Source organism: Hylobates moloch, unplaced genomic scaffold, assembly GCF_009828535.3.
Source record: "Hylobates moloch isolate HMO894 unplaced genomic scaffold, HMol_V3 SCAFFOLD_5, whole genome shotgun sequence".
Classification (NCBI taxonomy): Eukaryota; Metazoa; Chordata; class Mammalia; order Primates; family Hylobatidae; genus Hylobates; species Hylobates moloch.
Genome location: NW_026652280.1, coordinates 108,166,690 through 108,179,070, shown reverse-complemented (window position 1 = coordinate 108,179,070; position 12,381 = coordinate 108,166,690). Strand labels below are relative to the sequence as shown.

The 12,381-nt window shown below is 44.8% G+C and overlaps 1 protein-coding gene and 1 pseudogene across 2 annotated transcripts; both read left to right on the top strand.

The window, feature by feature from the left end:
* The first annotated feature begins 713 nt into the window (after window positions 1–713).
* On the top strand, window positions 714–3,027 carry LOC116469521 (selenide, water dikinase 1-like). 2 transcript variants are annotated; one of them, XM_058439399.1, is made up of 2 exons: window positions 714–1,893; window positions 2,574–3,027. In XM_058439399.1, the coding sequence occupies exons 1-2, from the start codon at window positions 906–908 to the stop codon at window positions 2,687–2,689; spliced, it is 1,104 nt and encodes a 367-aa protein (XP_058295382.1). In that variant the 5' UTR covers window positions 714–905; the 3' UTR covers window positions 2,690–3,027. The 2 variants fall into 2 exon arrangements, 1 of the variants encoding a protein (XP_058295382.1); XR_009213651.1 differs by having other exon boundaries at window positions 716–2,312; window positions 2,574–2,678.
* Window positions 3,028–3,817: 790 nt separating this feature from the next.
* On the top strand, window positions 3,818–12,170 carry LOC116469527 (3 beta-hydroxysteroid dehydrogenase/Delta 5-->4-isomerase type 1-like; annotated as a pseudogene).
* The last annotated feature ends 211 nt before the right edge of the window (window positions 12,171–12,381 follow it).

Below are 12,381 nucleotides of genomic sequence, written 5' to 3'. Positions count from 1 at the left end.
ATTCAGGAGTCGATGTGGAAAACAGCACTCCCATTTATGAATGGCAGCATTTGGGTCAGAACACTATTCAATAATAGTAACAGTGCTAAATGCAGTTTTAATGTTACCCTTGTAGAAAATATTACCACTCAATTTATGATTTGTGTTTTTAATCCTTATGTTTTTCTAGCAGCAAGAGGACCAACTCCAGATGGACAATGCCCAATTGACTTGTAATTCCTGTCAACTGTATCACTGCCTTAATCATAGCACAATACAAACACACAGAGCATATCCACCCTAATAATTCTAAGTCACATTCCCTGATTATGGGTTCCTGAAACTATGTCTGAGCCTTGGGCGGCCACTCCCACTTTACATCTCATAAAACTCTTTTTTCCCAGCTTACTCATCGTGCTCATAGAGCCTTAGGCATGATAATTTTTGCTATAGTCTCTTTAGTTACATTAATAACCTCTGTTGTGGTGTCTTCAGTATCAATGCACATCTCCATTCAAACAGCTCAATATGTAGAAAACTGGACATGCACAGCTGACCAGGTATGGATGCTTCAAAATAAAATTAACACCGAGATACAAACAGAAGTGGCAATGTTAGCCCCGCGCGCCCAGCCGGCGGGAGAGCGGCGGCCCAGCTCCCGCAGGGCCGCGACGAGGCAGGCGAGCCCCCGCGGCGCCCAGGCGCGGGCCCGGGCCCCCGCCGCCGCCGCCGCCGGGCGCGGCATTTTTATTCAGGCGACGCTTAAGGGAGCCCGGCCGCGCCCGGTGCATTGTGGGACCGGCCTGCGGCCCGTTTTCGGGAGGAGGCGGAGGGCGCAAAGCGAGCCGGTGGATCCATAAAGAACCCAGCCAACCCGCAGAGGGAGGGGAGGGGCTGAGCTGTGAGGAGAGCGGGGCCCAAGAACCATGTCTACGCGGGAGTCCTTTAACCCGGAAAGTTACGAATTGGACAAAAGCTTCCGGCTAACCAGATTCACTGAACTGAAGGGCACAGGCTGCAAAGTGCCCCAAGATGTCCTGCAAAAATTGCTGGAATCTTTACAGGAGAACCACTTCCAAGAAGATAAGCAGTTTCTGGGAGCCGTTATGCCAAGGCTTGGCATTGGAATGGGTACTTGTGTCATTCCTTTGAGGCACGGTGGGCTTTCCTTGGTTCAAACCACAGATTACATTTACCCGATCGTAGACGACCCTTACATGATGGGCAGGATAGCATGTGCCAATGTCCTCAGTGACCTCTATGCAATGGGGGTCACGGAATGTGACAATATGCTGATGCTCCTTGGAGTCAGTAATAAAATGACCGACAGGGAAAGGGATAAAGTGATGCCTCTGATTATTCAAGGTTTTAAAGACGCAGCTGAGGAAGCAGAAACGTCTGTAACGGGCGGCCAAACAGTACTAAACCCCTGGATTGTCCTGGGAGGAGTCGCTACCACTGTCTGCCAGCCCAATGAATTTATCATGCCAGACAATGCAGTGCCAGGGGACGTGCTGGTGTTGACAAAACCCCTGGGGACACAGGTGGCAGTGGCTGTGCACCAGTGGCTGGATATTCCTGAGAAATGGAATAAGATTAAACTAGTGGTCACCCAAGAAGATGTAGAGCTGGCCTACCAGGAGGCGATGATGAACATGGCGAGGCTCAACAGGACAGCTGCAGGACTCACGCACACGTTCAATGCCCACGCCGCCACTGACAACACGGGCTTCGGGATTTTGGGCCATGCGCAGAACCTGGCCAAGCAGCAGAGGAACGAGGTGTCGTTTGTAATTCACAACCTCCCGGTACTGGCCAAGATGGCTGCGGTGAGCAAGGCCTGCAGAAACATGTTCGGCCTCATGCACGGGACCTGCCCGGAGACTTCAGGCGGCCTTCTGATCTGTTTACCACGTGAGCAAGCAGCTCGGTTCTGTGCAGAGATAAAGTCCCCCAAATATGGTGAAGGCCACCAAGCATGGATTATTGGGATTGTAGAGAAGGGCAACTGCACAGCGAGAATCATAGACAAACCCCGAATCATCGAGGTTGCACCACAAGTGGCCACTCAAAACGTGAATCCCACACCCGGGGCCACCTCTTAATCTAGACAGAAATAGCTGTTTGGTTTTGTTTTTAAATAGATCTATTTCCCTTATCACTTCAATTAAAGACTATAAACAACAACAACAACAACAAAAAAGAAGTGGCAATGTTGAAGACTACTGTTCTGTGGCTAGGAGAACAAGGACAAAGTTTGCAGTTGCAGCAGGAATTGTGTTGTCATTTTAACCATACTCATATTTGTGTGACCAATTTGGAATATAACAAAAGTGAATATCCATGGGACCTTGTAAAGGCCCATTTACAGGGAGCTTTCACATCCAATGATACTTTTGATATTAATGATTTACAAAGTAAAATCCTTAACTTGAATAAGCAGACTCGAGCGTTTCAGCCCTCTTTAAAAGCTCGAGCAGAATTCCAACAAGGTTTAGAAAGCCTTTACCCTTGGACCTACTTCAAACAGCACCCCAATGTCTTTTTTATAACTATTGTATTAATGTTATTATGTTTCTGTTTTTTGTTCGTAGTCTGCAATATCAGTGGGACCACCACATGGCAACTGAGAGATGCACAACCTGCAATTACCTGTATTCAATTAATGCAAAAACAAAAAGGGGGAGATGTTACAGGCCAAAAAGAATGAGGATCGTGACCAACTCAGTATACCACTGGAGGCTATTTGAGCAAACAGAAAACTGTTCTCATGAAAGCAGGATGTTGGAAAACTGACAAACTACGTCTGCTGCCAGAAGGGGTGCTGAGGGCAGTCACACCCTCAGTGCAGTGTTCCTTGTGATTATCTATAGGAACATATGAAGCTGTTGTACAAAGAAAGCAATTATGTGTACCTGTGGTAAATCAAGCAGCTGACCAACCATTACCTCTCCCTACCTGCTCTTTCTACCTAATAAATACAAGGGGCTGTAGAAGCTCAGAGCTGCCTTTGCTCACTAGAAGCAAGGAGCCCCCTGGCCCCTTGTTTGAAAACATATCCTTTTGTGTTTGTCTTCATTTCTACATTTGACCACCTTCATTCACGCCGTAGTAACCAACAGCAACAGTACAGGCCATATAATTAAGTGGCTATCACTAGATAGCCTTCCTTTAATGATGTTCTTCATCTAGGAATCCAGAGCTCTCCAGGGTAAAATGGCAACTGAGGTTTTGGATATATTGAGTGAGAAAGAAAGTCACCTCCATAAAACTTAGTAATTGGAGCTGTCACCATTACAAATTGCATTTCAAATGACACTCTGAGAGAGGAGAGAATGGGCTCATGTGGATTTCCCTCCAAACATATTTACTGCACAAAGGCAAAGTTCACATTACACTTGGAGATTTCTCTCAGTCTAGTTTAAGATCACAGATTGCGGATCCCAGAAAACTGGTATCAACTGACTAGTGTCCTGTTAAGGCTAAACCTAAGACTCTACCACACTGCAGCCTTACAATTGGACGTCTCTTCCTGTTCCTGGGAAGAATTAGAGATATAAATTAAAAGTCACTTTTCTTCTGAGAAAGGGGATACTGGAAGAGACAGGAGCAATGAGTATGTGGCAGGAGTTCAAAGTGATAAGGGGAAAGCCAGGAGCCACAGAGCATAGAGCTCCAGGGCTACCTTAGGGGATGAAGTGACCAGCACCCTGACTCTTCTGTCCAGCTTTAACAATCTAACAGTTAGAGTTTCTTTATTTTCTTTCAGCTATTCCTGGTAATGGTGAAGACATGGAATTTTTGCAAAAAAAAAAAAAAATGGGGTGGAGAAAAATAAAGCATTTGTATGAGTATATAACCATTTGATCTCATTTTTAGCCCTCTCCAGGGTCAACCTAGAATCAGATCTGCTCCCCAGCATCTTCTGTTTCCTGGCGAGTGTTTCCTGCAATCTTAGATTGGTGATGACAGGCTGGAGCTGCCTTGTGACAGGAGCAGGAGAGTTTCTGGGTCAGAGGATCATCCACCTGTTGGTGGAGGAGAAGGAGCTGAAGGAGATCAGGGCCTTGGACAAGGCCTTCAGACCAAAGCTGAGGGAGGAATTTTCTTATAAGTAAACTTGATTCATGGGTGTGTGGCTCCATTTTAAACCCTGCATGGGTGCAGGAAGGTGAACCTTTTCTAGCAAGTTACAGAAAGCTGTAGTCAAATCTAAACCAATCCCACATCCACAATCATCATAAAAAGAATATTAAATAGTATAAAATGGCATCGTGTGAAAGATACTGGACGGGGTGTCCAGAGACTGGATTCTGGCCCTGACCCAGAACTTGAAAGGCAGCCACTTTGGACACCAGGCCCCTTTTATTCTCTTCTAGAAAATCCCACATCAGTTATTTTTCTTGTCTACAACTTTTTTATGTTCTGAAGCTTTTTGTCTTGGCAATTGCTTTGCAACATTCACAAAGGACACCATTTACCTGGAGACTTCACCAGTGGGTCCCTGCCTCTCTAGACTGCCTGGAGCTTTGTTTTGTTTTGTAGCATCCTTGGCATCTTTAGTGAAGGCAAAATAAAAGGAAGTGAATGTATAAGCGAGTGTGTAAGTGTGTGTGTGTGCCAGAAAGCGAAACAGAGAGAGAAAGTGAGGGGGGAGAGAAAATCAGAGAGAGAGAATGAGAAAGACAGAGAATGCATGAGAAAGAGTGAGAGAGAGAGAGGATAAGAGAGAGAGAGCATCAGTGATAGAGAGAGCCCGTGCACAAGCGCACAGCACAGAGCAGAGACGGCAAGAGGCAGTGTGAGGCCAGATACGCCTCATTTTCAATTTTTCATATATGGCTTTACTTTTTAACCATTTGTCTCTGTTGCTCAATCACCAAGAAATTGCAGAATTTGGTGTAGCACATCCTTGTGCAACCCCATGAGGAAGGTAGAAAAAGGGTCACATCCAACTGAACAATGAACCATCAAGGTCCAGAAACATAAAGCAACTTGCCAAGACCATCTAATTAATGTGTAGCACAGCTCAGACCAGATCTTCCTCCAGAGGCTTCCTCACTTGACTCCAGAGCTGTGCTTGGCAAAGTGGGTCTTCAGTCTCTCCCTTTGCCTCCCTGGGTGCCCAATTCCCTGTCCTCCTCCCCAACGCAGGGTATTGGGGGGGCTGTGTGTCTACATGTGGGCTCTGGCTGTGCAGAGAGTCATGACCTGCCCTCAGAGAAGCCTCTACTTGACAGCACTCAGGGACCACACCCAACAGGCTGTTCCTTTTTTGCTCTTCTCTGACCTCTTCCGATTTCCTCACCCTCTGTTTTAATGGTGTCTTTCATAAACAAATCTTAACATGAAACAAATCTTAAATGTTTGTAATCCTTATGTGTCACCAGTATTTACAATCTAACACGTAATACCAGAAAAAAGCAATGCTCAGCCTAGAGGAATTGTTCCTTAGGGTGAAAAGGCAGGAGATATAATGGATGGGCAGTGGCCTGTATGAAGATAAAAACAAAGAATCCTTTCAGTGTTCTTTCTGTGCCAGGCACTGTGCTACATGTTTTGCATGTGCTGACTCATTTCTTACTCATAGCAACCCTATGAGATTAATATTATTATTCTCCTTTCTTACAGATTAGGAGACAGACACAGAGAGATTAATTAACTCACCAAAGGTCCCAGAGTTAGAATATTGCAAAGCTGGATTTGAACTCAGGCAGTCTCGTGCAGCATCTGTGCTCTTTTTTATGTTATTTTATTATTATACTTTAAGTTGTAGGGTACATATGCACAATGTGCAGGTTTGTTACATATGTATCCATGTGCCATGTTGGTGTGCTGCACCCATTAACTCGTTATTTAGCATTAGGTATATCTCCTAATGATGTTTTCCAGTTTCATCCATGTCCCTACAAAGGACATGAACTCACCCTTTTTTATGGCTGCATAGTATTCCATGGTGTATTTGTGCCACATTTTCTTAATCCAGTCTATCGTTGTTGGACATTTGGGTTGGTTCCAAGTCTTTGCTATTGTGAATAGTGCCGCAATAAACATACGTGTGCATGTGTCTTTATAGCAGCATGATTTATAGTCCTTTGGGTATATACCCAGTAATGGGATGGCTGGGTCAAATGGTATTTCTAGTTCTAGATCCCTGAGGAATCGCCACATTGACTTCCACAATGGTTGAACTAGTTTACAGTCCCACCAACACTGTAAAAGTGTTCCTATTTCTCCACATCCTCTCCAGCACCTGTTGTTTCCTGACTTTTTAATGATGGCCATTCTAACTGGTGTGAGATGGTATCTCATTGTGGTTTTGATTTGCATTTCTCTGATGGCCAGTGATGATGAGCATTTTTTCATGTGTTTTTTGGCTGCATAAATGTCTTCTTTTGAGAAGTGTCTGTTCATGTCCTTTGCCCACTTTTTGATGGGGCCCTCAGAAATAATGCCGCATATCTACAATCATCTGATCTTTGACAAACCTGACAAAAACAAGCAATGAGAAAAGGATTCCCTATTTAATAAACGGTGCTGGGAAAACTGGCTAGCCATATGTAGAAAGCTGAAACTAGATCCCTTCCTTACACCTCATACAAAAATTAATTCAAGATGGATTAAAGACTTGCATGTTAGACCTAAAACCATAAAAACCCTAGAAGAAAACCTAGGCAATACCATTCAGGACATAGGCATGGGCAAGGACTTCATGTCTAAAACACCAAAAGCAATGGCAACAAAAGCCAAAATTGACAAATGGGATCTAATTAAACTAAAGAGCTTCTGCACAGCCAAAGAAACTACCATCAGAGTGAACAGGCAACCTACAAAATGGGAGAAAATTTTCGCAACCTACTCATCTGACAAAGGGCTATTATCCAGAATCTACAATGAACTCAAACAAATTTTCAAACCTGTTTTATCTCTCCCCTCCTCTGCTTCCATTGCTGGACCCTGCTTCCAGTCCTCATTGAAACTTTGGCACAGATACTCTGATTAATCTCTTAATTACCTTACTTTCTCATATCCCCTATACCAGTCCTTTTTATATCCTAAAGCCAATGTTGACTTCCTACATTACAATTCTGCTTCTGTTTCTCTCTCTCTTTTTTTTTTTTGAAACAGGGTTTGGCTGCGCCACCAAGGCTGCAGTGCAGAGACATGATCTCTGCTCACTGCCACCTTCACCTCCTGGGCCCCATTCATCCTCCTGCTTCAGCCTTCCAAGCAGCTAAGACTATGGGCATGCACCACTACGCCTGGCTAATTTTTGTATTTTTAGTAGAGACAGGGTTTCATGAGGTTGTCCAGGCTGATCTTGACCTCCTGGGTGCAAGCAATCTGCCCACCTCAGCCTCCCAAAATGATGGACTTACAGGTGTGAGCCACCACACCCTGCCTGTTTCTCTACTTATTCCAAATATAAATAAGGAGTTTCTCTGACATGGTGCTGGAGACCCAAAATCATGATCCTGCATCACATGCAGGATTAAATTCAAATTTTCCCTCTTACACCCAACTCTCCACAATCACCCTACTCTCTTTAAAGATTTTGGGAGCTTTCCGTGACCCTAGAAATGCTTATATTCCAACCACACCTGACAGCTCATTGCTCAGATTACTTTTCTGAAATGACATGGGGTAGATACAGATGTTTGCTCTTTCCCAATAAATTGCTACACATTCTGACTTCTGTGTCTTTGTTTACTTGTTCCTTCCATGGAATGTACACCCTCCACTCCAACACCCTGACTCTAGCCATCCTCGAACACCTATGTATCATCATCTTTATGAGGAAAATTCCAAGCCAGTTTCAGAAACCATTCCGATAACCTGTCTTGTGTTCACATAGAGCTCCAGAACAAGACCAAGCTGACAGTGCTGGAAGGAGACATTCTGGATGAGCCATTCCTGAGGAGAGCCTGCCAGGACATGTCAGTCATCATCCACATCGCCTCTATCAGAGATGTCATCGGTGTCACTCACAGAGTCCATCATGAATGTCAATGTGAAAGGCCTGGGGAGGAGATGAAGCAACGTGGGCAATTAAGGATCAGAAAGACAAACAACAAAGGAAGAGAAGTCCCTCCACTGAATATCTGTTGTGCTTTTGGCCACGTGTGTTTGCTGATCACTACCAACTGGGGGAGTTCAAAGCTGCTATCTTCAGTATTTTACATGAGGAAACCAGTGCTACAGGTGGCAAGTAACTAGTCCAAGGTCCCCCAGGTAAGTAAGTAAGTAGGAGAGTTAGACTTTAAACTCACCCCTCCAAAGGCTGTGGACACCCTGTTGTGGCTCCAGTCAAAAGTCAGCTAAACTCTGACTTTAGACTCTTTATATCCAGCCACTCTTTGCCTCTATGGGACAGAATCAAACCTTCCAGGTGCCACCACAGTCATCATTTTAAACCTTGTGTGTAGGATTATGATAATGAAACGGGAAAAATTCCCTTGTCCCCCTCACCAGGCATGCAGTGGGGATGTGGCTTGCTTCTTCAGTGCCTCACTCCTGAAACCTCTATGGGAGCATACAGAGAGGCAGGCTGTGGGACTCCGACACCATGGCAGTGTCTGGGGTGAATGTTTACAGCTCCTGAAGCCCCAGTGGGTGTGTGTTACATGGTGCTTTTAGTCTTGCTCTTTTAGTTTCAACATCTATAGGCAGCTTGTTTTAACCAGCTAAATTAGACCCTCTACCTTGTCAGAAGGTCAGAGGGCTTTCTGTATTCTGGGTTCTTGCTTTGGTTACTGGAAGAATTGGATCACACCTGGGCTTGGAGAATGAGTGCCAGGTTTTGTTGAGTGGAGGTAGCTGTCAGCAGCTGGGGGAATGCCAGAAGGGGAGGATTTTCCCCTGGAGTCGGTTGCTCAATGACCCAACTCTTCTCCAAACACCTCAGGCAAACTCCACATCATTTTGCCTGTGGGTGTGTTCTTCCCAAAGTCCAGCTGCCCATGTATTCCTCTGCTGATGTGTTCCTGCGCTGATGTGTGCCTCCACTGATGTGCCCTTCCTGACATCCAGCCCCTCTGTCTTCTTCTGCCAATCTGCTCCTCTCAACGTCCAGCAGCTTGTGCATGTGCCTGCTAGGGTCTTGTGGGGGGGATTTATAGGCAGAGAATGGGGGCATGGCAGGCCAGGGTGGTCTTGGGAAATGCAACATTTGGGCAGAAAATGCTTGTCCTCATCTAGGTCCCTGGGGGTGCAGCCCTAGCCAGAGACCACACCCTCCTTCACCCAGCACTTCCCTTCTCTGCTCCCATATCATTTAAAGGGACCATGCTCTTCCCTTCCCAGCACTCCCATATCAAGACCATTCAGAGCTCTCCTGCCCACCTCAAACTCTTGAGAGAACTAGCAAAGCTGGTTCACAGAGGTCTGTCAGGACGGAATTATCCAGCACATGCATTCTCACAATATTTTCTTAACAAAAAGAGTTTCCCAGTATGCAGAATACGATCTCTTCAGCTCACAACAAGGCCTGCTATTACAGAGCCATTTCAAACTAGGTGCCCAAAGTGCACCTTCATTCAATCCTCATCCCTTAAAAGCTTGGTGGTCTTTCTGAATTGCAGCTTCCCGAACTACTTTAAATTCAGACACATTCCCTTAAGGAATCTTGCTATGCAGTATCACTCTCTGATTCCCAGAGTCCAGTCTCTTCAGCACCACAGCTCCCAACCACAGGCCTGGCCCTCCACATTCAGACTACTCTGATGCCTTTTCTCCTGCAACTAATTGCTTTTGAGTCTCTAGCACCAAAAAAAAAAAAAAGAAAAGAAAAGAAAAGAAAAGAAAGAAGAAAGAAAGAGAAAGAAAGAAAGAAGAGGGAAAGAAAGAAAGAAGAGGGAAAGAAAGAAAGAAGAAAGAAAGAAAGAGAAAGAAAGAAAGAAGAAAGAAAGAAAGAAAGAAAGAAAGAAAGAAAGAAAGAAAAAACCTTTCCAGTTTCTACTCATTCATGTCTTTCAGTACCCCTACAGTGCAAGGAGGGTGTTAAGAGTAACCAGTTTTTCATTTGAATTGTTAACTCTCCTCAGCTCCCAACAACAAGAAATGCGAAATGACAGGGGAAGTGTTAGAGGCATCTGTTTCCTAAACCATTATCACTCCCAGGCTTAGAAAATATTTCACAATGTTGGTCATTTCCCCCTTGAAGGTAAACTACTTCCACATTTTCTCTGCCACCAGATTAATTGTTGAAAACATGAGGCTGTCTCTCCAGAAATTCAAATTCCACAGAGACTTTAAACAGGGCCAAGAATAAAAAAGTAAGAAAAAATAATAATCCTTTGCCTAGGAAATTCCTTCCTTCTTCAAGGGAAGGCACTCCGAACACCTCCATGAGCTTCACTTCCACACAGCTCAGGGGAGGCTGCAAGGTCCTCCCAGTGCAGGTGTTACCAGCAGAGGGCACACTCCTCTCCACAGTCCTCCAGCAGGCTCCACAGGAAAGGCCAGGGCAGGGTTTAAAGGAAGATTTATCAACCCGACTTTACATAACCAGGTAAACAGAGTCACAGCCAGAATTGGAAGCAGCCTTCCCAGGGAATGCACAATCAGGAAAAGAGTGTGGATTTCCAGCATCTCCCAAGCCACTGTTTGCTCAATGACTCCAGGAATGGTCCTTGTGACAAAGTTTTATTACTGCGCTCAAAATGAGAAAAATACCAGCAATTGCATGTATATTTAAGAGTACATTTCAGAGTGTATATTCCTTATATAGAATTGTGTATGGGTGTGTGTGTGACATAAATTCTTCCAGTGCCCTTTTCTGCCTAAGGACTGGGACTGTCCATATTCTCGGAGTATATCTTCCTGATTTTTTAGTTTTTCAATAATCTGCCATTAATGGTATTGATGTCACATTGTAATTTTTCAACATCATTACTTGACAGAATATAAAGTGATAACTCTAGGTCCTTTGCCAAAATTACAGTATATATACACACACACACACTGAGACACACACACACACTGAGACACACACAACCATACACCCAAAAGTATAGAAATTCTGGCTCTCCAGAACCCACATGTCAGTTTCTTTTCATTTTGATGTTTTTCCTATGGCTGTAGCATGGCCCAGTCTCAGTCAGAGTCACATAAGAATATACTCTGAGTCTGTTATAACCACTGCATTTGGGAATGAATATCTATGCACGTGGTTGGGGCCCCTTAGTTATATTTCCTGACATTGACAGAATGCTTTTCATTGGTAGGTACCCAGCTTCTGTTGGAGGCCTGTGTCCAAGCTACTGTGCCAGTCTTCATCTACACCAGTACCCTAGAGGTAGCCAGGCCCAATTCCTACAAGGAAATCATCCAGAACAGCCACGAAGAAGAGCCTCTGGAAAACACATGGTCCGCTCCATACCCATACAGCAAAAAGCTTGCTGAGAAGGCTGTGCTGGCGGCTAATGGGTGGACTCTGAAAAATGGTGGCACCTTGTACACTTGTGCCTTAAGACCAATGTTTATCTATGGGGAAGGAAGCCCAATCCTTTCTGCCAGTGTAAATGAGGCCCTAAACAACGATGGGATTCTGTCAAGTTTTAGCAAGTTCTCCAGAGTCAACCTAGTCTATGCTGGCAATGTGGCCTGGGCCCACATTCTGGCTGTGAGGGCCCTGCGGTACCGCAATAAGGCCCCAAGTGTCTGAGGACAGTTCTACTATATCTCAGATGACATGCCTCACCAAAGCTATGATAACCTTAGTTACACCCTGAGCAAAGAGTTCGGCCTCTGCCTTGATTCCAGTTGGAGGCTTCCTTTATCCCTGATGCACTGGATTGGCTTCCTGCTGGAAATAGTGAGCTTCCTGCTGAGGCCAATTTACACCTGCCAACCACCCTTCAACCACCACAGAATGACATTGTCAAATAGCGTGTTCACCTTCTCTTACAAGAAGGCTCAGCAAGATCTGGCATATAAGCCACTTTACAGCTGGGAGGAAGCCAAGCAGAAAACTGTAGAGTGGGTTGGTTCCCTTGTGGACTGGCACAAGGATACCCTGAAGTCCAAGACTCAGTGATTTAAGGATGACAGAGATGTGCATGTGGGTATTGTTAGGAGATGTCATCAAGCTCCATCCTCCTGGCTTCATACAGAATGTGACAAGGGCAAAAGCCCAGGTCCTGCTGCCTCCCTTTCACATAATAGCCAACTTATTGTCTTCCTCATGTCGTCAAAACCTGCCTAGTCCCTGGCCCAACCAGAAGCTTTCTGTCCTAATCATATACCAGAGGAGAGACAATGTGATTTGCTTTTTCCAAATCTCAGTGGCCGATTCTGAACAATTGTTGTCTCTTCTAACTTGAGGTCATTTTTAACTACTAGAGCTCCATTTCTACTCTTAAATGAGAAAGGATTTCTTTTCTTTTAAATCTCCTATTTCTT

Coding starts and splice junctions, on each gene's coding strand:
- LOC116469521 (XM_058439399.1), top strand. CDS start 906: ATGTCTACGCGGGAGTCCTTTAACCCGGAAAGTTACGAATTGGACAAA. Junction 1,894..2,573: donor CCTTCTGATCTGTTTACCAC/GTGAGCAAGCAG, acceptor TTTTGTTCGTAG/TCTGCAATATCAGTGGGACC.